The 27,416-nt window shown below is 41.7% G+C and overlaps 1 protein-coding gene across 2 annotated transcripts in view; it reads right to left on the reverse strand.

The window, feature by feature from the left end:
• Positions 1–13,578: 13,578 nt before the first annotated feature.
• ak2 (adenylate kinase 2) overlaps positions 13,579–27,416 on the reverse strand; it is a 36,864-nt gene continuing 23,026 nt past the window's right edge. Inside the window, exons 5-7 of one of the 2 annotated variants that reach the window (XM_079655955.1) lie at positions 26,815–26,887; positions 17,560–17,779; positions 13,579–13,796 (exon numbers count right to left, since the gene is read on the reverse strand). In XM_079655955.1, coding sequence (XP_079512081.1) covers positions 13,789–13,796; positions 17,560–17,779; positions 26,815–26,887 — 301 coding nt within the window. In that variant the 3' untranslated portion in view covers positions 13,579–13,788. Of the gene's footprint in view, positions 13,797–16,204; positions 17,780–26,814; positions 26,888–27,416 lie in introns of those variants that run through there. The other variant, XM_079655954.1, reaches the window with a different exon arrangement.

Raw genomic sequence — 27,416 nt, forward strand, 5'->3', positions numbered from 1 at the left:
ATAATTGTGATAAATGAGACAGAACTGGCCTGTCTGTGGGCTCATTTTATGTTGGTTTGGTTCTTCTGATAAAGGTGTGAATATCTAAATAATATACCACCATATGCTATTGTCATTAGTTGTGTCCCTGTTCTTCAAGCTAAGGCAATGCTAAATTAACAACTCTTGGCTTACAGAGTGGTAACATGAGACCGATTTTTATATATAAAATATAAATATATTTTAATTTTATAATTTATTTTAAATATTAACAATTTAATAAAATAAATGGAAATATATACACCGGCAAATATTTAATATAAATACCTTGTGTGTGTGTATAGCTATTGCTTTATCTGCTTAATGTTATTTTCATAAGAAAGTCCATGATTATAAGTATGCAGTATCATAACTACATATTTCATGTTTATAAAAAACCAAACCGTTTGAAAATTGGTTGAAAATTGAGCAAGCTATGGTTATTTAAATAGTAAACCATAATGTTATGAATGAGAGCACTGCCTGTAGCAAGATGGCGGCCATGTGGCAACGTCAGTCCCCATTGGCCAGCAGCGCGGGTGAGTCATCTAGTGTTTATATTTATCTATGGGCTAGCCTGTCAGCCTTCCATCTGTGCACAAACTTATCTCGTGCCCTCATTGGTCATGTGCGCGTTCGTGTGTGTTGGAGGAGGGGCTCTGTCAGGAAGTCTGAAGGAAGTGGCAGATTTTTCCCGGTTGTGTATTTTCAAATTCTAGCGCACTCGAACTGGTTCCTCCAAAATTACCTACCCCACCTTTAAGCACAGGTTTGACCTAGGCTTCTACCGGTTATGTTATACCCTCTACCATTTTTACCCTTGCTCCAACCACACACACATTTCAAACTTTGCTTTTAATATCAACTACACATGTAAAGTTTGGTGAAGGCAAAACTGCCTGGGAAAGTACTCAAAACCTCCTCTGTGGTAGTTCCCCATCCATTAGGTATCTCCAGTGCCACATTTTGTCATGAGTCATGACCATAGACTGTATATATAAAGGTCATGACACACAAAATAACACCCACAAAGCTTTTGTGGTTGGTAATGAAAATAAAATCAGCTAAGAGCTTTTAAAATGTTCTCCCACACACTTATTTCAGTTCCTTTTCAAGACCGTATATCGACAGTCTATGGTTATAACCCATATTTATATAATTTTGGTAGAAAGTTAGATGTTCTATTCTTCTTAACTTTCAAAATTCTTGAGAAAGCAGTCACAAAACAGTTGTGTGATTACTTAAAAAAAAATGATTTATTTGAAAGTTTTCCGTCTGGCTTTAGAACACATCATAGCACAGAGACAGGGGACCTTCTGATGGCCTCAGACAGGGGAATTGTCTTTGTCAATCTCAGGGCTGCATTTGATACTATCGACAGGGCCGCCCCTGGCCAACTTGGGGCACGGCGACATTGTGAGATGAGGCCCCCCCCCCCCCAACCGACAGGAGTGAAAAAAATATATTGCAAATATAATTCCTGTTTATTAATATTATCAACACAGTTACTTTTTTATACAGTGAGGTAAATGGTAAATGTGCATGTATGTCGTTCAGTATGCGTTCACAGGGTAATGTCCACAGTAATGACATTTACATGTCTAATATGTGTAATATGTAATTGTAAAGCGCTCCAATAGAAAAAATGTAATGCATTATTATTATTATTATTATTATTAATACGTCTGCATTTCCTGCCAAATACTAGCCTCAAAAAGATTCAAAATATAATTAATGCAAATAAACTACTTCTACTAATAATAATAATCAATTCAATAATATAAATACTATATTTTATTATAATATAGTTGTAGTCAAGACAAAACATGCTTATGACGTGCTCAAAAACTGATATTCCTTAAATCTGTATTCAAATGTAGTTCCCTCTGTCAGCAATGTATCAACTACACACACATTTCTATCAGTATTTCTCTGTGTTGTGGTTGACATGATGATGACTGTTAGGAGTTAAGGGGAGAGGCTGAGCATCACCATGAAATGTGCAAATTGACATAAAAATGAATAAAAAGGGGGAAAATGCTTCATGTTTTTTAGGCTGTAAACTTGAACTGTTATGTAAGCCAACTAGACAGACAGTTTATCACTCTTCCTCCTGTACATTAGCAGATAAAAGGCATAACATACTTGAATGAATGGTAAATAAAGAATGCTGGAAATAACTGCATCTCCCTATATCAGTGTTTCTCAAACTTTTTCATACCAAGGACCACTTAACCAATAAAAAAACACTCGCGGACCACCTAACTCCACAAATATCCAAAATCACATCGTTTTTCTAGAACAAATTACAAATCGCCTGAAAATTATACAAACAAGTGGCAACATGTGTGATGAAGGTGTTGCGCTGGGCTATATCATGCAATTGGAAATTAAACTTAAGCTCACTCCATTGCCGAGATATTCCCGCGAGAGTGCGGAAAACTTAAATTCATTTATTTATTTCAAATGTGAAATGTTACCAACATACTCACGGACCACTAGGGGGAGCTCACGGACCACTAGTGGACCACACTTTGAGAAGCACTGGCCTATATGCTATGCAGAGACTGCCTTCTTCATGTTGTGAATTGCAGCTGATGCTTTAATATGGGAATTGGCAATTTGACTTATACAACATTCGCAAGTTGTACATTTGACTCGAACAATAACCCACCTTCGAGTGATCTTCTAGTTTCTTCATGTTTTTTTTTTTCCCCTCTTGCTTGCGCCAGACTGAAACTGTCTTTTCACCGACATCTCTCCACCTGCACAAGGGGCCGTATCAAAGCCGTGATTAGTCAGATGTCGATTCATTGCAACGGTGTCGGGTTACAGACGTGCTCTGCTCCCCTTGTCACCTCTCACTCTCGCGTGTCAGGGGGGAGTGCGCGGAGAACTAATAATAATAATAATAATGCATTTTATTTATATAGCGCTTTTCACAACTCAAAGACACTTTACAATATGAGGGAGGGTAGACAAACAAGGACAGGCAAACAAGTAAGTATAGTAAAATAAAAAATAAAAAGGCAGTCAAGAGGAAGTTGAGAGGTGGGGGGGCTTATGGGTAGACAGAGTTGAAAAGATGTGTTTTGAGGCGGGACTGAAAGACTGTGAGGGACTCAGAGTCACGGAGATCTTGGGGGAGGGAATTCCAGAGCCTAGGAGCTGCCACTGAGAAGGCTCTGTCCCCAAAGCTGCAGAGTGTGGATGTGGGGATGGATAGGAGTCCGGCTGCGGTGGATCTGAGGGACCATGGGGGTTGATAAGGAGTGAGAAGGTTTGTGAGATAAGGGGGGGCCAAATGGTGGAGTGCTTTGTAGGTGAGGACCATAATTTTGTAGTTGATGCGATGGGAGACAGGAAGCCAGTGGAGGTCTTTGAGGACTGGGGTGATGTGATGCCATGATTTGGTATTCGTGAGGAGACGTGCAGCTGCATTTTGAACCCGTTGGAGTCTGTTGAGGGATGTAGTGCTGATGCCGTAAAGAAGTGAGTTGCAGTAGTCAAGGCGGGAGGAAATGAAGGCATGGATTAGTCTTTCGGCTGCGGGGCGGGTGAGAGAGGGTAGGATTTTTGCAATATTGCGGAGGTGGAAAAATGAGGTTTTGACTGTTTGGCGGATGTGAGGTTCGAGGGAGAGGTCAAAGATTACACCAAGGTTGCGTGCCTGATTGGAGGGGGAAACAATGGTGCCATCGATGGTGAGTGTTATGTTATTGACCTTGCTGAGGGTGGATTTGGAGCCAATTAGGAGGAGTTCTGTTTTGTTGCTGTTCAGTTTGAGGAGGTTATGTTGCATCCAAGTTTTAATAGCTGTCAGACAGGAATCAATGTGGGTAAGGGGTGGGTTTTGGAGGGATTTGGTGCTGAGGTAGATCTGAGTGTCATCAGCATAGCAGTGGAAGTCCAGGTTGAAGTGACGGAGTATCTGACCGAGGGGCAGGATGTAAATGATGAAGAGGAGGGGGCTAAGTACTGATCCTTGAGGAACGCCTTGAGTGACTGAAGCTGTGGCAGAGGAGTGGTTGGGGAGGGAGATGAAGTGGGATCGTTCAGTGAGGTAGGACTGGAGCCATCTGAGTGCAAAACCTTTCAATACCAATGTCCCTGAATCGGGTGAGCAGGATGTTGTGGCTCACGGTATTGAAGGCTGCACTCAGGTCGAGGAGGATGAGAATATTGAGGGAACCAGTGTCAGTAGAGGTGAGGAGGTCATTGAGGACTTTGACGAGTGCAGTTTCTGTACTGTGGTGAGGACGAAATCCAGACTGAAGGGGTTCATAAAGCTGGTTGGTTTGGAGATGGCAGTGAATTTGTTTGGCTACAATGCGTTCAAGAGTTTTTGAGAGGAATGGTAGGTTGGAGATGGGGTGGGAATTAGTGAGGGAGGAGGGATCAAGACCAGGTTTTTTGAAGATTGGAGTAACGGCAGCAGTTTTGAAGGCAGAGGGGACGGTTCCATGGGACAGCGAGGAGTTGAAAAGGTTAGCAAGATAGGGGCAGAGGACGGGGAGGCAGGACTTCAGGAGAGGAGTGGGTAGAGGGTCAAGGGAGCAGGTTGTGGGATTTGAGGAACCAACCGATCAGATGGAGTATTTCAAGTGGGGTAACCAGGTTGAACTGGGAAAGGCGGCGCTGGGGAGGAGGAGTCAGGAGGTCAAGGGAGATGGGGGGAGAAATGGTAGCGGTGGAGGTTGGGGGAGATGCTTGTATATCAGATGGAGCTGAGAAGGAGTGGTTAATGGCGTTAATTTTGTCTGCGAAAAACTGGGGAATGAGCTGCAAGTAGCGGAAGTAGAAGTAGGGAGGTTATCAGCACGGGGTTTGAAGAGCTTGTTAACTGTGGAGAAGAGGGTCCTGGGGTTACGGGAGGGGTCAGTGAAGATGTTGGAGAGGTAGGCAGATTTAGCGGCAATAAGAGCATCTCTGTATGCATTGAGATGGAGTTTGTAGCTTATGTAATGGACTGTGAGGGATGATTTCTTTGAAAGACGTTCAAGTTGGCGGCCTCGCTGCTTCATTTTACGCAGTGTGAACCAGGGTGAGGAGGTCTTGAAAGTAACAGTTTTATTTTTGAGGGGGGCTAAAGTGTTGAGGGAGGTGAGTAGGTTGGAGTTGAGGTGGTTGAGCAGATCATCAGGTGAGCTGAGGGTTGCGTCCAGGAGGAGATTAGACGATAGCAGTTCGGAGAGATGGTTATGGTCAATGGAGTGTAGATTACGGAAGGTGATGTTTCTGGGTGGGCAGGGGTTTCGGGTGGGGGAGGCAATGGTGAATTGTATTAGTTTGTGGTCGGAGAGGGGAAATGGGCAAGGGTGGAGGTCAATCACTGGGAGGTTGGTAGAGCAGACGAGATCAAGAATGTGTCCTTTGTCATGGGTGGGGAAGGTGACGTGTTGGGTGATAGAGAAATTGTCAAGTAGGGTTGTGAATTCAGATGCCAGCTTGCAGGTGGGTGAGTCAGTGTAAATGTTGAGGTCACCAAGTAGTAACAGACGTTGAGACAGGGATGAGGCAAGTGTGATGAATTCAGTGAAATCGGAGAGGAAGGAGGGATGAGCTTTAGGAGGCCGGTAGATGAGGATGACTGTCAGTGAGGGAGGGGCTTTGAAGGCAATGAATTCAAAGGATGATACTGAGGGGAGGGTTAGTTCTGTGATCTGGATGTTCTGATTGTGGATTACAGCAAGGCCGCCACCACGGCGGGAGGGGCGGGGTTTAGTGATGTATTTAAAGCCAGGGGGGGATGTTTGGTTGAGGGAGAAGAAGTAATCGGGCTGTTGCCAGGTTTCGGTGAGCAGAAGGAAATCAAGGGATTTTTCCAAGATTAGTTCATGGAGGATAAGGGCTTTCTTGTTGAGTGATCGGATGTTAAGGAGGGCAATATTAGTTGAGTGGGAGGGGCATGGTGTGTTACCAGGCTGAAGAGGTAAGAGGTTGTCCAGGTTGACAGTGCGGGGAGGAATGTGAGATGGGGGGGAGGAGCGGAGAGGAGGTGGAAGGAAGTGTGTTATTATCAATTTTTGGTGGTTGAAGGCAGTGGAATCCAATCCAGGTATTTGGGCCAGCTCTGAGCAGAGGGCAGTGGAATCCACTCCAGGTATTTGGGCCAGCTCTGAGCAGAGGGCAGTGGGATCCACTCCAGGAATTTGGACCAGCTCTGAGCAGAGGGCAGTAGAATCCACTCCAGGTATTTGGGCAGGCTCTGAGCAGAGGGCAGTGGGATATACTCCAGGAATTTGGACCAGCTCTGAGAAGAGGGCAGTGGAATCTACTCCAGGTTTTCGGTACAGCTGGGATTGTAACGGACCAGTGGTGGGTGTATAATATGGAGTAATCAGTGCGCTCAGATGACATGACAGTTGTGGGACATGGCGGTTAGTCGACCAGATAGATGTTATGGATGATTTTCCGGACTGGGAGTAAACAAATATGCGTTTGGAACCTCTATGGACATACCTCGGTCTGCGTAGAAGCCCAAGGCAATTGATGACAGACAAGCTTAGAGGAAGCGCAGAAAAGTTATTGAGATTAAAAAGTTGGGAGACAGAGTATCGTAACATCGTAGTGCCGCGGTAGGATGCTAGCGTTAGCACAGCGCTGGCTATGGTTGTAGATCAGCGGCGCTGAAAGTGGATTTGTTGGCAGCCGTCAGACAGGATGAGAGGTCAGTTGCAACCTGTCCTTTACAGCAGATGGGGGGCCCGGCAGGAGCGGGAGGTTTAAAGAACCAGAGTCAGGGCCCACAGGGAGGGGCAGGACGAAGAATGGGGCTGGTTATTTGATGGATGGAGCAGCGTTAGCAGGTGGGATACAATGGCAGGTGTAGGAGGGTAGAAAACCAAAGCGTCCGTCAAAAATGGCAATCGGGTGTAACAAATATGTCCAGATCAGAACACAAAAGCCAAATAATAGTTAGAAAACTATAGCAGTAGAAAGTGGTCAGAAACTCTTAGATTAACACAAAGAAAGACGAGATTTTCGGACAGACAAGCGGCGAACAGTCAGCGCCAGCGTCCTCTCACGCCCTAAAAAAAGGTAGAATCTGTAGAAACTGCGCTCAGCAGCTGAGGCCCTCTGGGCGGGGCCCCCTGCGCAAGGCGGGGCCCCATGCAGCCTGCGTGATTGGCCTGTAGGGAGGGGGGTACTATCGACCATGATATCCTATTGCAAAGACTAGAGCACTTAGTTGACATAAAGGGAACTGGTTTAGGTCCTATCTATCTGAACGGTCTCAGTTTGTGTGTGACAACGATGAATCTTCCATGCAAACCAAAGTGAGCCATGGAGTGCCACAGGGCTCAGTGCTTGGACCTATTTTGTTCACACTATATATGCTTCCGTTAGGCAATATTATAAGGAATCATTCTGTACATTTCCATTGTGATGTGGATGATACTCAACTATATTTATCCATCAAGCCTGATGAATCTTAAACTTTTTGATGTTAAACACGCCCAAAACAAGTTATTGCACTCGGCCCAAAGAATCTACGAAACAAACTATCTAAAGATATATTAACTATGGATGGCATTCATTTGGCCTCCAGTGACACTGTAAGGAATCTTGGTGTTATATTTAATCTGGATTTATCTTTTAATGCCCACATAAAATCAATCTCAAGGACTGCCTTCTTTCATACGTAACATTGCAAAAATCTTGCATATTTTGCCTCAAAACGATGCAGAGGAACTAATCCATGCATTTGTTACTTCAAGGCTGGATTATTGTAACTGTTTATTATCAGGGTGTACCAAGAAGTCAGTTAAGTCGCTTCTGATGATTCAAAATGCTGCAGCACGTGTACTAACCAGAGTCAGGAAAAGGGACCATATTACTCCTGTTCTGGCTGCCTTACACTGGCTCCCTATAGAACACAGGATAGAATTTAAAATTCTTCTTCTCGCCTACAAAGCCCTTAATGGGCAAGCGCCATCTTACCTTAAAGGGGACCTATCATGCAAAATGCACATTTGTATGTCTTTTATACATGAATATGTGTCCCCGGTGTTCCAGGGAACTCACCAAGTGTCAGAAAACACAACCCTCTCTATTTTCCTCCATACCCAAATCTCTTAAAAAGGGGCTGCAACGGATCTGATACGGACTGATCCAGATTTGAACACTTCTATGACGTCACAGAATTGGCACTACGGCTATTGGGCCAACTCCACCAATCAGGAGGAGACAGCCACGGACATTGCCGTTCGACAGCGCTGGAGACGCTATAGTACATATGACAGGCCTGTAGATGGTGCTGTTCTCACAGAATCAGCCCATGCAAAGACGGTGTTAAATTGCGAAATGAGGAATGGCTAAAATGCATGATCTGTTTGGTATTTTGAAAAATAAAAAGTATAAATATGCCTTATATAGGTATGGTCCTACACTATATTATTCAAATATTTCGTTTCATTTCATTTTAATTTGTCCCGCTCATGGTACGCAAAACCAAATATACAATAATTGCCATAAAACATGACTACCAAAACACCATTGAGCGAAAAGGAGCAGGGAGAAGAATAAAATCTTATGTGACCTGCCCCTTTCTAAAAAAAACAAATAAATACAAATAGATGGTCTGCGCTTCATAATAATATATTTTTTTTCTTTTTCACAGCCAAACATAACAGTATCTTAGGATACTAAGAGAAACACACAAAAAAAAACTTATTTCCCACTTAACGGTTAACGGAAAAAAACTAAACACCAAAAAATCACATGTATAATAGCATATATATATATATTCATATATATATATATATATATATATATATATATATTCATATATATATATATATATATATAGCATGATAGGTCCACTTTAAACTCAAACTGTCCAACTAGGGCATTGCGTTCCAAGACTGGAGGGTTGTTGGTTGTTCCTAGACTTAGAGTCTCTAAAAGTACAATGGGAGCCAGAGCCTTTTCTTATCAAGCTCCACTTTTGTGGAATAAGCTTCCAGTTTGTGTTCGGGCGGCAGACAGCCTATCCGTTTTTAAGAGTACACTTAAGACCTTCCTTTTTGATAAAGCTTATAGTTGATAAAACAATCTAATAGGAGTGCATTGACGTAGACACGTTGTGCCTCTTCACCTATACATTTGAGTTCTTACTCTTTTTCCTTACTGATGGTATGTAATTTGGTGGTGTGTGTAGACGGTGGAAGCAGGGAGAGGCATACAGTATGTGCCTTGATTCCTGCCGAGTCGACGCACAACTGTTGATTGGTGTCAGTGCCAAAAAACTTTTTAGGAGCAATGCGCTCATGGTATAGATGTAATTTGGTTGTTTGTGTAGACGGTGGAAGCAGGGAGAGGCATATACGTGCCTTGATCCCTGCCGAGTCGACGCACAACCAGGGGCAGACTGGCCATTGGGAATACCGGGAGTTTTCCCAGTGGGCTGGTGCTGTGCGTGGGCCGGAGGGCCAAGCAAAACAAAAACAAAACAAATCCTACCGGCCCACATTTATAAGTGTTCTGGCCACTCCCTTTCTTTTTTTTTTTGCTTACCTAAATCTTACTGGCCCACATTTGTAAGTGTTCCGGCCACTCCCTGGTTGGGGTGTGGCCCACACCCAAATGGGCTGGGCTGGGCCGTTTTGATAGGCTACCTATGCTCTATCTATCAGATAGTTTCACTTTCACACATCAGGCCCGTAGCAGCTGTCACTGCGCAGTGAACGATCAGGAGTGAGTGATTGAGAGACCTAGCTGGCAGTTGCTTACCAGCTCCAAAGCGTAACGGAGCATCCACACAGCAGCGTGCGTTGACGCTTGGCGGTGGGCGTATCTGAAGCTTGGGGATTTTTTGCAAGCAACGCGACCAACAACCAATCACATGAATCTCCTGCCCCCGAAGTACACTGGATATAAAATCCCCAAACACGCGAAAACCTACCTGTCTCGGCCACCTCCCTCCATGCCTGGCTCCTCCGGTTTGTATCCCGGTAGATGAACAGAGACTGATCATACAGCACCGGGTGATTCACTACCGCTATAATGAATTTTCCCTCCGTTTTTTGGAATATGAGGAAATGACCTGCGTAGTCTCTCCCAGCATACACGCGGTTTGATTGGTTAGCGCTTGTACTGGCAGATTTGAATAAACGGGATTTCATTGGCTGACGCTTCTGCGAGGCGCCAAAAGTTGAACATTGCTCAACTTTTGACGCGAGCAACGCGAGCAACACGTAGCTACGCTCCCCACAATGCAGTTCGGCGAAGCGTGACGTCACCCCATTCAAAGTGAATGGGCAGAAACGTTGAAGCTTCAACGCACGCCGCTGTGTGGATGGGCCGTAAAGGCGTTTTTGTATAGTTTGTGTATACACAGTGCTTGAATTGGGCCGGTACTCACCGGTACGCAGTACCGGCACTTCTGATTTTTACCCATGTGGTACCGGCACTTCTTACTGAGTACAGGCACCTTGCCGGTACTCAGTAAAATGCCGGTACTCAGCCGCCGGCAATATACGTATATATTGTAAACGCAACGCAGCGCAAATGTGGGTCTGACTCTGCCACACAGAGGGTGACTGGCTGTCTACATGACGTGGCCTGCCGACATTGCCACTTTCATACAGATCATACTAATGCCCTCGATTGGTCTCTGTGTGTCATTCAAGCTCGGGAGGGTGTGTGTTGGTGTATGTGTGGCGCGAGCGAGCGAGAAAGCGCGCGCACCGGTTACGTGTATTGTTGTTAGCATCTGGTGCTAGCTAGCTGCGCTAACGGATATAAGGAGCTTTTTCAACAACAAGGTGGAGGGAGAGTCCTTTGCTGTCAGACTGAGAGGCTGATAACTACAACTCTGGTGAGGTAAATTACTCTCTGAGTCTTTAGATAGTTAACTTAGTTTAAGTTATCTCAGTGGGTCTCAAACGGTTCGGTCACCATTTATGTAAACACATATTTCCATTTGAGGGGGTAGTGATTAGTAAAATATGCATGAATAATACAAACAAAATGTTAACTAGGTGAAAAAAGGTAAGATAAACTTGTTGAGAGCTAAAACTAGTCTTTGCTGTTGCCTCAAAGAGGAGCAGGGGGGAGAGGAGGGAGACAGGAGAGGCCGATTCAGGAGCCCAGACACACTCACAACTATAAATGAACCAAAAACAAATAAATAAACAAGTTTCAATGTTTTTTCATATTGGATATTGTATGTTATTGGTTATGGCCATGTACTTATGATTTTATGATTATTTAAATGTATACATTTTTGTTTCATACGGGGTGTAGTCTCTTTATTTCCCCCTCAAAATGCACCAGATTGATGCATTTAAGTCCAACATTTTAAAAAAATCTTACCGGGGGAGCATGCCCCCGGACCCCCCTATAGGATTTGAGGCCCGGCTCCACTGTTCCCAAATAGATTTGCAATTTTTTTTAAATAGTAACCCATCTCCATATGTTTCTTTTTGGGTATTAGATTTAAACTAGAGGGCTATCACTTTGTGCAGCAACGCTATTGACAAATAAATCCAGCAAAATGGCACAAAAAACTGGTAGTGGCCTCAGGGACGAGGAGTCATTTAACCAGCCAGTAGGAATCAAGCTTTACTTTCTTTTATATCCATAAAGAAAAAGTAAATCTGTTTACAGTTGTTTCATTATGGATGTTGAGAGGTATCCATATATCTCTTCATTTTTCTCTCAAATTGCACCAGATTGATGCATCTAACTTCAATATTTAAAAAATATATTCCCGGGGGAGCATGCCCCCGGACCCCCCTAGACTAGAGGGTGTCAGGTCCACTCCCCACTTATAAAAATAGCACTTTACCACTGCACCCCCTCTAATCTCAGATGCACCCTGAGTCATTTTGTTTAAGTACAGTGAGCCTTTCTAAAATATACAGTAAAGAGACAAACCCACCAGCATTATAGGATATACTATGACTTTGTGCCAAATACTTGTTGCTGATTTCGAGTACTGGCACCTTTTTTATTCCAATTCAAGCACTGTGTATGCAGTATACTGTACAGTATTGCAGCGAGGGGGAGGGGCTTGCATAGGGGGGGGGGGCTGTACCTGTAGGATAGAAAAGGGGAAAGTGACGTCTGACTCAGAGGTCGCACGGCTATGGAGAAGAACGTGTTGCCCACATTCGTGGATTCATTTTATTATTATAGACACATGCATTTCCAAACATTTGGTCTACTTACGCTGTAAAATGTATTATCTCTTCGATTTACACACGGCATCTATTGCACGTGTGACGATATAGTTCACGATGTGTTATGTTTATTTGTCTAGTGTCTTTTTGCCAACTATGTATGTTTGTTTGCATGTTATGTTTACTGTTGAAGCAGGGTTAGTTGGTGCATGTAGTTGCCTGTTTTCGCTACAAGGCTCCGCCTGAGGGCGTGAAGGTGAGGAAGAGCGTTTCTTCCTCGGTGGTTGAGGGAACTGTGACGGAGTTTTTGGTTCATAATAAAGTTGCCACGAGTGAGAAAAGACAAGTGATGTCCGCTTGAGTCCTTGAGTGCAACACACGTCTTTCCTTCCTGAGAGAGGGATCCCTCCTCTGTTGCTCTCCCTGAGGTTTCTCCCATTTTCCCCTTTAAACTGTGTGTTTTTCTCTGGAAGTTTTTCCTTGTACGATGTGAGGGTCGAAGGACAGAGGGTGTCGTATTGCCATACTGATATTCTGTACAAACTGTGAAGTCCACTGAGACAAATGTAACATTTGTGATATTGGGATATATAAATAAATATTGATTGATTGACTTTGAAAATGCACTTTGTTATAATAGAATAGCTTCTTGATCAGTGTACAAATGCTGACTACTTCAAAGAATGGGAAACTCAGCTTGACAACTTATTTGTAATGAGTCTTAATCCTAAAGCCTATTTCCCCTTTGTGGAGTTTTTCTGCAAAACATTTTTTATTAAAAAAGGGAAACCAATATGCAATGTCTCTTTATTTGCCATTTCATTTCAATTCCATTTATCCTTTTTGTATCGTTCATTGCATTTGTTTTTAATTCAATGTACACATCAGCATGTTCCTTATTTTAATTGCCTTTTAAAATCTTCCATACTTGGCTGACTGTATAGTAGATGTAGCTTCAAAAAATTAAATGTCTCTACATATGTTGAGGTAATTTTTCATGAGCCATTTATGTTTAGGAAAAGGAACCACGTTCACAAATTTGCAAGTAGGCTACCACAGTGACGAAAAAGCTGCTATTGCTCAGAAACGCAGTGATTTTGGCTATTTCCTGGTTGGTTACCCTGCAACATGCAACGTTCATTAAATGTCCTCATTGTTTGAAAGGTCAAACAGCTCTTTTTATTTCCTTACCAGGCAAAAATATCAATCATTGTCTAATTTTGGGACTGACACAAAAAAATATTCAACTTGAGGTTTTTTTAGGAATTCCTTTCTCCAAATAAAGAAACTCAGCAGTTTCCTCGTCTATTCTACAGCCAACGTAAATAGCTAACAGGTCAAAGTCATGTCTAATTTTATTTACAACTGTCATTGTAGAAGTGTTGATTGCACACTGGGAGGTTGAAAAAACAACAACAATGTGCACAAAATATAAATGTTGTAGGAAAGCATGATTTTTATTAGAAGGGTAAACATGAGGAATATGACCACTGTGAGCCCGACAGCACCGCAACATTAACCTTAACTTTTACAAAGTCTAAGGATTCCTTATATTAATTGAACTGCCTTTGTCTGTCAACCAACTGGAGATCTTTTTCCAAATCCAACCCTCCTCCATGGTGGGAATGTAGCCGCTCAGCTTTCAACCAGCTGGAAGAGAAATGAAAAGAAACGATGTGGGTGAATGACAGAGAAAATGACAAACTATAACATAATTTGTGGTCTTTTAATTGCTGAAAATGTCAAGCGCAATACACAAAAAAATTAGAACTGTCCTACTTTGAGTGCTTTTAGACTGCCAGCTTTGACTTTAAAGTGCACATTTAAAATTCACATTCATGTAAAGGGATAGATTGGATATTTTCTAAGTGAGAGTTATATGAGGGACTTAGTAGACGGGGGGCAAGCAGCAAAAAAATATTCAAGCCACCTAAAAACACCAATATCAGTTTAAGCTATATTTTCACCACGACCAAACGCCATTTTATGGGGATCTAAAGCTGTTATCTATGTTTTTTTTTTAAAGAGCCTCCAGATCCCATTAACAAAAACAGTTGTTCTTCCTCAAACACATGTGAGAGGTGGGTACGTTTGTTTGTGTTATTGTCAATGTGTTTTAGAGGGTTAGTTATGATCCACCAGTCACACAGTCATTTAACCAGTAAATCACATGTTCTGCTAGGAAAATTACATTTTTCCAATCGAGTCTGGTGGCTTTGAAGAGTGCATAGATAACGGATTCAGTTCCTCGTTTGAAGAGCTGTCTGAATACATTGTGAAGCGGTGAAAATATTCTTTAAATGGCAAACCCAAACAGCTATTGATTTATTTTTGGGTATAGCTTAAATACATTGTGCTGCTGCCCCTGGCACATCATTGCATTACTTAGCTTTGTTGCAGTAAATATTGTCAGTTTCTCCAAATACGAAGTGCATCTCCACCATCTACTTTACAGAACACTAACTATGGATAGTGACTTTATACAATATACACTATGCCTTTAAAACATTTACCAAAACAAGCAGCAAGGTTAGCCATCATATTTCAAAATCTATACGTTCATAGCTTTAAAAGTTATAAATAAATAAGTAACTAAGGCATCATTGAGCACAGGAAAGGATATTAAAAGTGGAAACTTGACATGAAATTGCCTGGTGGAGCTGAATAAGAGACACAAATCTGCCTACTGGGCCTCCTGAACATCTGCTATTGTTTTTCATCACAACAACCCCGGTGAGAATAGAGATATCAGTATTCAGGGGAAAGTTCAGGTGACAGTCTGCATGCAAGATGTTTCCACTGTACAACAACAGCAGGTGACTACAGAGACGAGGAGGAAACGCAAAGGTGAAGGAGGAAGAGACGATTCAAGGGCAAATCCTCCAAAGCCGCTTGAGTGTTCAGAGGAGATTCCTTAAGGAAAATTGCTGTTGATATTTTAAGAATTGATTTGACCGTCTCCCATTGTTTCCAGTGTCAGGAAAAGGGAAAAAAACGTAGTAAGCAACTCCAAAAGAACAACTTCTGGGAGCAGCATTAAAACGTTGAGTCCAAAATTAAAGTGTGGTTATCCACCAGGCCTGTGAAAAAGAACACACTTCCAAATGTTTAAGTATAGCCCTATTCAGCCTTATATAGTTTTCTGTGCATGTAAATGGTCTGCAAAGGCTAAAATCCCAGTGTTCCCTCCAGAGGGATTAGGTACATCTCAAAAAGGGCTTCAACAAGTGCTCTACATATAAAATGCTTTACATGTTATAATTATTGTAAAACAAACTATACAAATGTGGCAAATAGTAAATACAAATAGTTAAAAATAATTGGGGTTATAATGCATCAAAGAATATGGGCATGGCGGAAAGTGTTACTGGTTTTGTTTGTGGTGCTCACACTAATGGATACTGAGGAAAATAGTTTCTCAGAAATAGTTTGTTCCGATAAATTCCAGAGAAGACATACAGGAAGTCCCATGCATCCCTTTAGAGAAAAATGAGAGCAGAAACCACACATTGCTAAACCGTGTAAAACCATTAAAGGGGTAGAGCCACATTTGAGATAACTTCAAACACACTGGAAGGTCTAAACAAGGAACAGTACTGATTTAGCATGAGCTAACAATTAAATACAGTTTTTTTTTTTACCAATACGGTCTCAGAAGTGTATACAAGTTCATTCATGTTGCTGCCAGAGGGACAGCAGTACGAGGAAGGAGGCAGGAGATTATAGAGAAGGATCAACGAAGAAAGGGAAGTACATCCTGGGTTCTTATGAACACAGTCAGATACACATTACTTGAACCCCTTAAGTCTGAGATTCAAACCTAGCAACATTAAACCAATACATCTTACTGGTTTGACTGGTTTTGACAAAGTCTGACAAAAAAACAGAACTCCTCAGATAAAATCAATTGGTCAAGTATTAGATCACTCACTAGGGATGTAGCTCTATATTTATATCGTTACATTTAAAAAAATAAATACTGATATGTTAATAATATGCAACAAAAAAAAGAATACTGGTATGTTATATTAAATTAAGAACTTGTAAAGAATCCAGGGTTTCTAAAAGAAGTTTAGTTTATTTTCTTTTTTCCCTCCCTCAACTGCCCCACAATCAATTTTTTTAAACAAATGTGCCATAAAAAGGGAAAAAAAGAAATATAAAAAATGCACAATATTCAAAAGATCAGGATGGATTTCATTGAATGATTTGAGTTTTAAGTTGGAGTACTATTTTTAAAGTTGTATGCATAAATGTGCTGGTTATTATATGTACATATTTGTTAATAAAGAACATTTTATTACTTTAAGTTCAATTTGTTTCAAGGACTTTCTTTGTAGATTTAAGGACATTTCTTACATGGATTTATTATTTATTTCACTGGTATAAGGGATAATGAGGCTCTCAGAAAGAAAAAGTCCAACTGAATATAAAAGCAAACAGCAAGTTTATGAATTATGACTATAAAAGGTCCTGCATTTTTTTTAAGCAAAGTGAGACTTTTGAGAAAATCGGGTGTCAACTGTTTTAAATAGCGGTGATTCAGTTAGCCTGTCTCAGTGTGAAACCCTCTGATACCGTATAGATAAATAAAGGCTATGCAAATTACAAATGTTGGATTTAAGGTTTCATTAAATGTTACTTTCTCCGCCCCGTTTTAGCTTTTATAGGATATTTTTTCAGCAATAAGTTCATGCATTATATTATTTCCCTTAGTATTGTAAAATAAAATTGTCATTGCGGTTTTCTAACTGCAAATTAAACCAACATTGACGGTTTCTCCACTGCTCCCCATCAAAACTAATTTAAGAACATTTTTAAGTACTTTAAGAATGACTGGCAGGTAAAACAATGCAAGTCTGTCATATTTTCGACATGAAAGGCATGTAAAGAGGAGGAAATGTAGCTGATGGGAAAAATAGGAATCCTAAATGTACAGTCTGTGCATGAGAATCAGAGACTGAGGGAGAGAAAAGGGCAGAGTCATCAATTAAACAAGAGCAAACCTGTCCAGCGAGGGCAAACAATGTGCAGCCAACGTCAATACTTTCAAACTCCTTCCTGTGAAAGGCCTCTGTAGAAACGTGCATGGCATTCTGCTCTGCTAAATGTCCAAACATTTAATCTTATTTGTGTAAGCGAAAGGCAGAAGCAGCGAAGAGCTCAGCTTGCTTTGTGATTATTGATTAGTTCTTTCAGATTTGATATTGTGATGAAGAGAAACAAAACATTACATCCTTTCCGTTTCTACAACAGGGATCACACTGGTGCCAAGTTGAGTCTCCATTTTCCATGTTTTAGATTGCAAAGATATTTTTTGCTGCCATTGTTAAACTTGATCAGCTCTTGTATAATCTCCAAGGAGGAAGGAAGGAAGGAAAAAGGGTTTAAATGAAGGAAACTTGGTCTTTACAGGCGACGGCGAGGGCGGGGAGTTCCGTGGCGTTGGAGAAGGCAGCTACGATGGAGGCGAAGACCACATTGGGGCTCAGGGAGGCGTTGACGGCCGCGTGCAGGCCCCGGGCGCTGTAGTACTTCACCAGAGGGACGGTCTGCCGGTGGTAGGAGTCCAGACGGGAATGCAGCGTCTTCTCGTTGTCGTCACTGCGGCGGATGAGTGGCTCGCCTGTCAGCTGAGTGCAGACAAGAGCAGAGGAAACCCATGAGAAGAAGGACAGAGACAGAGGACGGGCTGAGATTGTGAAACCTGTACAATCAGATCAATGCTCCTCAGTTTTAAACCTAAAGCCACATACACACTGCACGCTACAGCTCAACTCATTTTGAGCTGCGTTTACGGAGGTCGACAGGTATAAACGCGCTTCAGCAGCCCAAAACACTTCCATTAAGGGAAAAGCACTGTAGCTTCAGAAATTAAGCAAATGAAAAAAAAACACAAATGTGCCAAACCACATCAAAATGACACATCTTCACCAACTTGACAACATGAGTAGCATTTAGGATGCTTTATAATCCCTGAAAGTCAATAAGTGCTCCGGTCCCAGATGTGGGCATCACTTTTTGTGTGTCCCATGGTTTCCGTTGAGTTTTGAACTTCTTGCAGCGTTTTTTTTTTTAAGGAAACACTGCACATGTTGAGTGAAGTTGCTGAATGTTTTCTAAATGTGGTGCATGTGTTGTAAGTTGGTGAAGCGGTTTCTTCATTTGCATATATTTTGGCACATTTGTGTTTTTATAATTCCATAGTTTTTTAAGTGCAGGTGTTTTGGGCCGTTGAAGCGCGTTTGCAATTGTCGGCAGCCATAGAGTTTCTATATAGCTAGTACGATCGACTATTGGAAAATGCCATGGTTTGTTTGGAATCCAAACAAAGGAACGTCTGCACTTAATAATTGTAAGATGAGGTGTTTGAGCGAGATGTACTGTAATACCCTATTGAGGATTCTCTCGGAGAAATGTTTTTCATTTTCAGCAAAACAAAAGAATGCGTTTATTTGCAGTGTTTTTACACATTTGTACATTCTTTAATGAAGGAAATAGACTACATGTCATCTTTTTTAACTATTGAGTCTCTTCCTGTTAATCAACTCCTTTGTGGTGATTCAAGATTCAACCTGTTAAGCCCCAAGTCTGTTTTTCAGGTCTCAGGCTCAAAAATGACATTCCCAGAACAAATGACAATAACTTCACTTCTAAAAAGGGGTAAATGAAAAATGTTTTTTCTCAAAGCAATGATAAACCTGTGATTTGGATTTAGAAAAGTCAGAATCAATATAGATTTTTTTTATTTTAAATTCAATTCTGATTGAACATAGTAACATTTTTTTAATGATAAGCCGCGTTCACACCGGAGTCCTTTCCCCACAATAGTTCACCAGAACTACGATATATTTGCGTTCACACCAAAAAGCCCCAGGAACTAAATTAGTTAATGAGAACCTTTTTACCCCCTTTTCAGTCCCTGCTAGAGAGCAGGGACTTTCGTGGGAGAAAAAGGTTCCTATGTCTGATTGGCTGGGAGGATTGCAAACCACGCCCCGTAAAACTCCCAGAAAGTTTTGTGAAGCCGCCATTTTATTATCCTCGCATTGCATTATTAGTATTAGCATTAGCCCAGCGCAGAAACACAGAGAGACTAACTTATGGAAACACAAAATAATGGGAGCGGCGTTCTGGCGATTTACTCGGTCGGATAATCCAAAAATCAGCTCCTAACGTCTAACCCTATCGTCTATTCCTTGACCTCTGAGTGAAATGTCACGGGGTTAAGGGATAGTGGATAGGAGAATTCAAAAGAACATAGGAGAAGAGACTGCGGTACCTTAGAGAATCCGACTGCACTTTCACTATCCGACGTGTTTATGCTGCGCCAGCGGACGTCATGAATGTGCGTCTGCTGCTGTGGGAAAACTATGGAATCTACAGTTTTCTATACAGCTGACTACAACATGGATGTTTAATAAGAACGAGGGACTACTGTAAACTCATCTAGAGACTCTGCACCGTGCTCTGATGCTGTTGCTTTATGCTTTATGAACGTGGACAACAGAGAAACATATTCTTCATGACCAAAGTTGGAATTGAAATAAAAAGGAAAGTGAAACTTATGCTCGTCACCCTCTCCCTCCGGTCCACATTAATACAAATGATCCCAATATGATTGTATGAACTATGAAAAGATCTTAAAATAACCCCACAGCTCAGTAAATACTGTGAAATGTTGACTTTATTTGATAATTTCAGTAAAAACTAACGTTCATATTTCTCTTTTTGATTATAATACTGATGAACGTTCAAAACAAAGCACTTTGGCAACTTACCACATACGTTTTAAAATGCTTAATAAGCACCGTAACTTTCATGATATAATTTCTCTGTCATAATCGGTTGTTTCCGTGAACGGCCGACTGTTGTGTGACGAATTCTGCGGCTGCAAGGCATTGTGGGGCAGCATTTTCTCCTCTCCTTTCGGTAAGGGAGGTCCAGTGGTTCCTAAGCTAAAGGAGGTTATAAAGGAAGTTTGAAACCTCCTTTCCTATCATCTAGAGCAGGGGTTTTCAAAGTGTGGGTAGGTGAGCCTCCCCTCAGAGAACATAAGAACAACCGCGCCCCCCCTCACAATTATTATTGCTGTTATTATTATTATTATTATTATTATTGTTGTTGTTGCTATAATGCAGGGGTATTCAATTGCATTTCAAAGAGGTCCAGTAAGAGAAAATGTAATTAAATGCTCTGTTTTCGCTGTCTACCTTCCGCTATTTGAAATTACTCCGACTGTTTCTCTCCTCTTGTCTCGTCTCTCTGTGTGTGTGTTTGAATCTATCGTGCTGACTGCACCGATTTGATTGGCTGAGTAGCGTCACCTCCTTAAAACATTGAACAATAACTTTTTTAAACCTAAACTCCCCCACTACTTGGACTATTCCTTGCACCCCTCTAGAATAAGCCCGAATGGTCTCAACCATATTGCATCAGTAACGTGCACTTGTTATTATAACAAGATCGCAAGGACACTGGTAGCGATCAGAAAATTGAGTGTTGTTCAGTTTGTGTGTTGTGGAACATGCGTGTCCGTGCATGAAAATATACCACACACCCAATTACAATTGCATGTTCAATTCACTACCCTGGAAGTTAATACAGTTGTTAAAGTTGGAACAGCCTGTGGACAGCCGTTCTTCCTTGCATGTCAGTCGCCGACACCTTCTTACAGAGGACAGGCACATCTAGCTGCAGCACGACCCGTATATTTCCGCACGCCGTGTTCTCAAGACATATTTTTTTTAACATTTTCAACATGGTGGATAAATCCTTATATGCTCCCGGCAACACACTGAACGTCAACTTTGCCTCCTTATTACACTCACCCCTACTTTAGTGGGAACAATGAGTCTGCGTCTTTGATGCACACAGGAATAAACACAGATCATACTCTGGCTGCAGCCTTTACCGGTACTTGCTTTTGATCAAAGTCAATGCGGAAAACCTGCACTCACACAGGTAGGTGGAGGTGAAGGGAATGAGCACTTTTACAGCCTTTTTAGCGAGGTGGGGGAACTCGGTCTCCACAGACAGCCACAAGTGGGCAAGTGTCATTTTACTCGTCTTTTTCTCTTTCTTTTGTGTTTCACGCTGCGCCTCCCCTGAAGCTCTCTGGCGCCCCCCAGGGGAGGCGCGCCTCACACTTTGAAAACCGCTGATCTAGAGAATTCGAACAGCACTTATCATGGCTGCCACTGAGGGACTTCCGGGTAATTTCACTCGGTTAGGAAGGTTCCTAAGCTAAATGGACTATTCGACTGCAGCCCCTAACTCCGGGGACTTCCGGCCGGGGATTTTGGGCGGCGGTAAAGAGTGGCGAAGTCCTTCCCCCTCCGGTGGATCTCCATGGGACCTTATTTCGGAAAAATTATGTATTGAAGTCAATGGAGAGAGAAAGATTGTCTTTCGATCCCGTTTGAATTGTGCCACGAATTACACATATGATGTTTGTCAATTTAAAAGATAAGTTTGCAAGAAACAAATATATATATGTGTCGTAAAACTGTGAAGTAACACATTTGTTTGTGTGAAACGCTCAATGAACTACATCTCTGGTCTCATAGAACAACACACGTCACCAAGATGGCCGTCACTACTGTCTTGTCAACAAAAGGATTGACTAACCTCACTATCACCACAATGAAACACGTCCAGAAGAATGTCATGCAAAGCTGCCTGCCTTCGATTCTCTCTGAACTGCCTGGTCTTTTTAATGTTTAATGTCAACCATTTGTGCAGATACCGTGAAGTAGAAAAGATCGCAAATGCTAATGTAGCGTTAGCATTTCTCCCCCAGGCTTAAATTGTGCATTATAGAATAGGTTGAGCAGACGTCCCCGTTTTCCGGGGACAGTTCCCGTTTGTATTGGCCTGTCCCCGGTTGAAACTGTCCCCGTTTTTTAACATACGTTAAAAACACATAGCAAGGTGAAACAAAACGTTTCATGTCAGGAAACACTGGGTAAACAGACTGTGGTCAAGCCAGCCCCCACTTCGGAAAACACAGTCAAGCCAGCCCACACGTTGTATTGCGGTGCGCGAATATCCTATGCATTACGGTAGAGGCCTGTAAAAACTGCCTTCAAAATACAAGCGTTTACTCTGTCAATAACAAATATACCTAAAAGACACACCAAACATATTCATATATACTGGAGCTTAAATTAAGAAATATGTACTATATAATGTGATCGATAATAAATTAAAAGAAACTACGTATAGCTACCACATTATAACTGAGTGAATGTAAAATGTAAGTATATAGTTATGAAGACATATCTAACATTTCCACTGGGTGACTAATTTCAATTGATGTTGACACCATCTCTCAACACTCCTAAAATAATATTACTTTCTGAAGCACAATTTAAAATGTGCTGTTTAAAATCTCAAATTAGATCTATTGTCCATTAGGGCTGTCCCGAATACAATTTTTCGGGCTCCGGATATTCGGTAGTAATCAGCAGCGAATATTTGAATATTCGGTGCGGAGAAATTTGTATTTTTTTTTAATACACTTTTTTTTTTGGTCCCACACAGCTGAAGTCTTCGGCATTTTGTGGGTGAAACGAGGTGAAGCGAGGGTGAAGCGTGCCGTTTGCGTTCGTGACTGAGTGAACGCGATGTCAGGAGCACAGGCTGAGATTGTATATATTTCCGCATTTTAACAGTGCAATTCAAAAGTATAAATATAGTATAAGAATATGGCAATTCGCCTTTATTAATAGCATAGATTTAGAAATAAAAATAAAAAATTGGGAAAAATAAAATAAAAAAACCAATATCCGAATAATGAAATTGAAACCCGAATAGTTGGCCAACGAACGAATATTCGAATAGTCGAATATTCGGGTACAGCCCTATTGTCCATCTATATTTTGATTATTATTTAATGGAAACCGTCCATAATCAAAGAGTCATTCGAAGTCAATCAAATACTTATTTCACTTCAGGGTGATAGCAGGAGACCCCAACTAGTCAATCAGAGAAAATCAGGAAATTCTGATTTAGAGTTTCAAAATAAAATACTTTTGAAATCTCATATATGGGCTATTGTCCTTCTGTTTTTATACAAGAATAAAAAAAAAACTGTCAAATTATCAAATACTTATTTCACTCCAGGGTGATGGCAGGACACCCCATCTAGTCAATCAGAGAGAATCAGGACAATCTGATGTATAGTTTCAAAATAAAAGACCTTTGAAGTCTCATATCTGAGCTATCATCCCTCTGTTTTTAGATAAGAATAAAACAAAAACTATCCTGTATCAAATACTTATTTCACTCCAGGGTGATAGCAGGACACCCCATCTAGTCACTCAGAGAGAATCAGGACAATCTGATGTACAGTTTCAAAATAAAAGACCTTTGAAGTCTCATATGAGCTATCGTCCTTCTGTTTGTATCCAACAGTTAAAATGTTCGAATTAGATTGAACCAGAATTGTCCCCCTTTTTTCTTTAACAGTGAAGAAAATTGGATATGTTAATGGTATATTGATGGCAAAACTCAAAATGAAAATCTGGTCACCTTATTATAGAATGATCACACCGGTGTGACAGTACTCTTCAAAGGGTTCACGAAATATGACTACTACTCTCACTGTTTAACATGTTGGGTTACTTAAAGACCCTGTGAAGTGTGCACCTGTGCATGATCTGTTATGCTAATATGTATAGTAATGACCAAAATTGTCCATTGGAACCCATATCAAAAGATGTTGGAATAGCAACGAATTTGACGAGTTTTGAATTTTCCGGGGAAATCTGCAGTCGACCTTCGCCTTCGTGGGCGTGGCTTGCGATCTACTGCGTGACGTCACGAGATGGACGCCGCCGCACTGTTTACATTCACCAACGCTCATTTTTTCTCTTTTTCAAAGTCGAATTTCTCAACGTTTTTGAGCTAGTATTTTCCTGGAAAGTGTGTCGGAGTCGACTGGAAGTGATTGCCAATCGAGAAAACCTGACAATGGAGGCGACAGTGAAGAAAGAGGGATGAAAAACACAGGGGAAACGATGCATTGCCGCTGGCTGTAGTAATGTCAAGTCTGCCGAAGTGGCGATGTTTCTGTTCCCAAAAGATGAAGGTGAGCCTGGCTGGTGTCATTGTTTCGTAGATTCTTTGATTGATCATGATAAATAAAGGCCACTGGTCGATTCGAGAGAGAGAGAAAGAGAGACTGAGAGAGTTACAGGGTTGTTGTTAGCATCTGGTGCTAGCTCGGAGCTAACGGAGATTAGCTGTTTCAACAATAAGGAGAGGGAGAGTGCTCTCCTGTGGGACTGAGAGAGATAACGTCAGCTCAGGGAGGTAAACTGTAGCCTAAGTTATCTCAGTGGGTTTGGTCATCTATGTTAACAAATATTTCCATCTATGTAATATTAGTTGTATAAAATAGGTTAAGAAATCCTTCCAATGTTTTTTGATTATTGAAATATATGTTTCATATGAGTGTTGAGAGCTGTATCCATAAATCTCTTAATGTTGCCCTCAAAGTGCACCAGATTGATCACTTTCCTCATCTATCCTGTCCGAAAAGCTGTCCAAATCAATCATTTCTCTCACACTAGTATCCCTTTCCAGAGTCGCCGCCATGTTTACAATCGCAACTGGGTACATCTTGTGACGTCACAGCCACTATCGTCTGCAACTTCCGTTAGGCTCAGACGGCAAAATTAATAATTCATTAATTAATTAATTATGAATTATGAAAAATTAGTTTTGCCATGAACAGGCACAATGATATGTAAGGAATGAAACTGCCATTTCATTTTGGTGCAAAAACATGCACTTCACTGGGCCTTTAATGTTAATTCATGTTAAGGCTAATAAAAATCACAAGGCTGTAATGCTAACTAACGTGCTAGTTACTAGCTAGGTAGCTAAACTACTCCAGCCACTCCTGGTCCTTTCATCAGAAGGGAAGCGAAAGAACGAGCAAGACCCATTGCTGGTATGATAACAACCTGGTACTAAGCACACAGGCATCTTGTTAAAGTTATCTTAGCCAGTTATCTGATCTTAGCTATCTCTTAGTGGAGGAAAACAGTTATGACATCACTTACGCGACTCTGGGATTTGTAGTCTTTCTAGTTGCGTATTTGTCATAGTCTTATATTTCAACAGTTTTACGACAAACTGTGACTTTTTTGATATGGAAATTATTTTTTTTAAGATTGACAAACATCATATGTGTAATTCATGGCACAATTCAAACGGGAACGAAATATATGTTTTCTCTCTTCATTGACTTCAATGCATAATTTTTCCGAAATAAGGTCCCATGGACCGGAAGTAGATGGGCGTGACTTCGCCACTCTATATACGCCGTGAAGTTGTTTGCGGCCTGTCAGTATACCCAAAGCAGAAGAAGAAGAAGTGACGTCAGAGGCTTCATTTGCCTAATCCACCCACAGGGACTTATTTAGGTGTGGACGCCATCTGTACTTAGTTCATGAGAACTAAAGAGTTCTGATGAACAGTGGGAAAAGTACTGCGGTGTGAATGCGCCTATAGTGTCCATCCAAAAAAGAAAACATTACTTATAGTGAAAACCATCCTTGAATGATGGGATCGGAGACTAATGGCGCATTTCAACTACAGCGCAGAGCTCGCTTTAAGCGTGCCGTTGCCCGGCCCGTTTTTGGTTGCGTTTCCACTTGTCGTAGTACCGGCTAGCGGGTACTATTTCACCGTTTTTCTGGTCCCATAAAATCGAGGTTCTTTCCGGGCCAACAACCAGGCTGAGTCAGGCTGAGTATGCTAAACTAGAGAGAGAATCGCTGGCAAGGGGGTTACAACTACAACAACAACAAAATTAACATATTTTACCGTGATTTAATTGTAATAAACGTTTCAAAATTATGCCGAAGTAACAACATACTGATACCGGTTAGTAAAAACCATGAATTAATGCTTTGACAAGTCTGCAGACAGACGGCAGGCGAACAACCTTTTAAAATGCGTGTTTTCTGAATGGAGATCGGCTAAGCTAACGCAGTATATGCTCCGACCGTCCACAGTCACAACAACGGCCTATACAGACATAAATAAACCAGCGACTGTATTCGCCATGACAGACAGTCTGTGGTTTGTACTTGTTTAACTTTTGTCTAGTTTCTGAACAGATATGAGGAGCTGTGAGCTTGAGTGCTAACAGCTAATGTTGTTTTTCTGTGGTTCTCATTGAAGATGACGTCACGGCTCCGCCTACACCATGTTACTATAGTTACTGCCCCAGCTACTAAACTGTAATGGAAACGCAGCATAAAGTGAGCCAGTCCTAATAAGGCCTAACGAGGACTAGCCATACCGAGCGAGGCCCTGTAGTGGAAATGCACCATAAAAGCTTTAGGAATCCAAACTATAACATATAATAAGTACCCTGTATCAAGATTGATGCAAAACAAGTGACATTAAGAAGCCCTCAGACGCTGTTTCTTGCAAGATGTTTAGTTTTGCCCCCAGTACCATCCAAAGGATGATACCCAGAAACATCTTAATGTATACATTTAGTAAGTGTCCCTGGACATTTTTTCTACATTCAGCTTGCGTCTGATGCTGGCTGATTGTCACCAGTTTCAGACTTGGCAGTGAGTTTAAGTAGGTGGCAGATTAGCCAGAAGTGGTTTGTAAGTGGGTTGATAGTTAAACTACTTACGTCATCCTTCATGGGCTCTTTGGGGGGGTTGAACTCCTCGTGGTAGGAGCGGCCACTCGGCTGATGAATTAGTCTGGGGGAAACGGAGGGGACACGGTGAGAGGCAGGACAAGGACGAAAAAGAAATCAGTGAGAGCAGAGGAGGCTGGATGAGGTTTAGACGGCCACGGTGACTCACATTACATTACATGTCATTTGTTAGAAACTTTTATCCAAAGCAATTTACATACATTCAGTACTGTGGACAATCCCCACAGGAGCAATTTGGAGTGAAGTGTCTTGCCCAGGGACACAATCTCATGCTGACTGCAGTGGGACTCGAACTTGCTACCCCCTGATTCCAAGTCCAGCACACCATCCACTTAGCCACAGCCTCACTAACTGCTTAACTGTCCCTTTATCATCCCACATGCTGCCCTTGCCCTACTTGGCGTGTAAAAAAGGCAGCATGCGGCCTCCTCCTTGCAAAAGGACCCCCGCAGACAGAAACCTGGCTCTCTGCAAATGGTCCGCCATTCAGCGTGGCATACAGATAATGTGGGGTGAGGACGTCAAACACTGAATAACAGACACTAATAAATGATTTCATAGGACCGATTCTT

This window comes from Notothenia rossii (genome assembly GCF_949606895.1).
Source record: "Notothenia rossii genome assembly, chromosome: 10".
Lineage (NCBI taxonomy): Eukaryota > Metazoa > Chordata > Actinopteri > Perciformes > Nototheniidae > Notothenia > Notothenia rossii.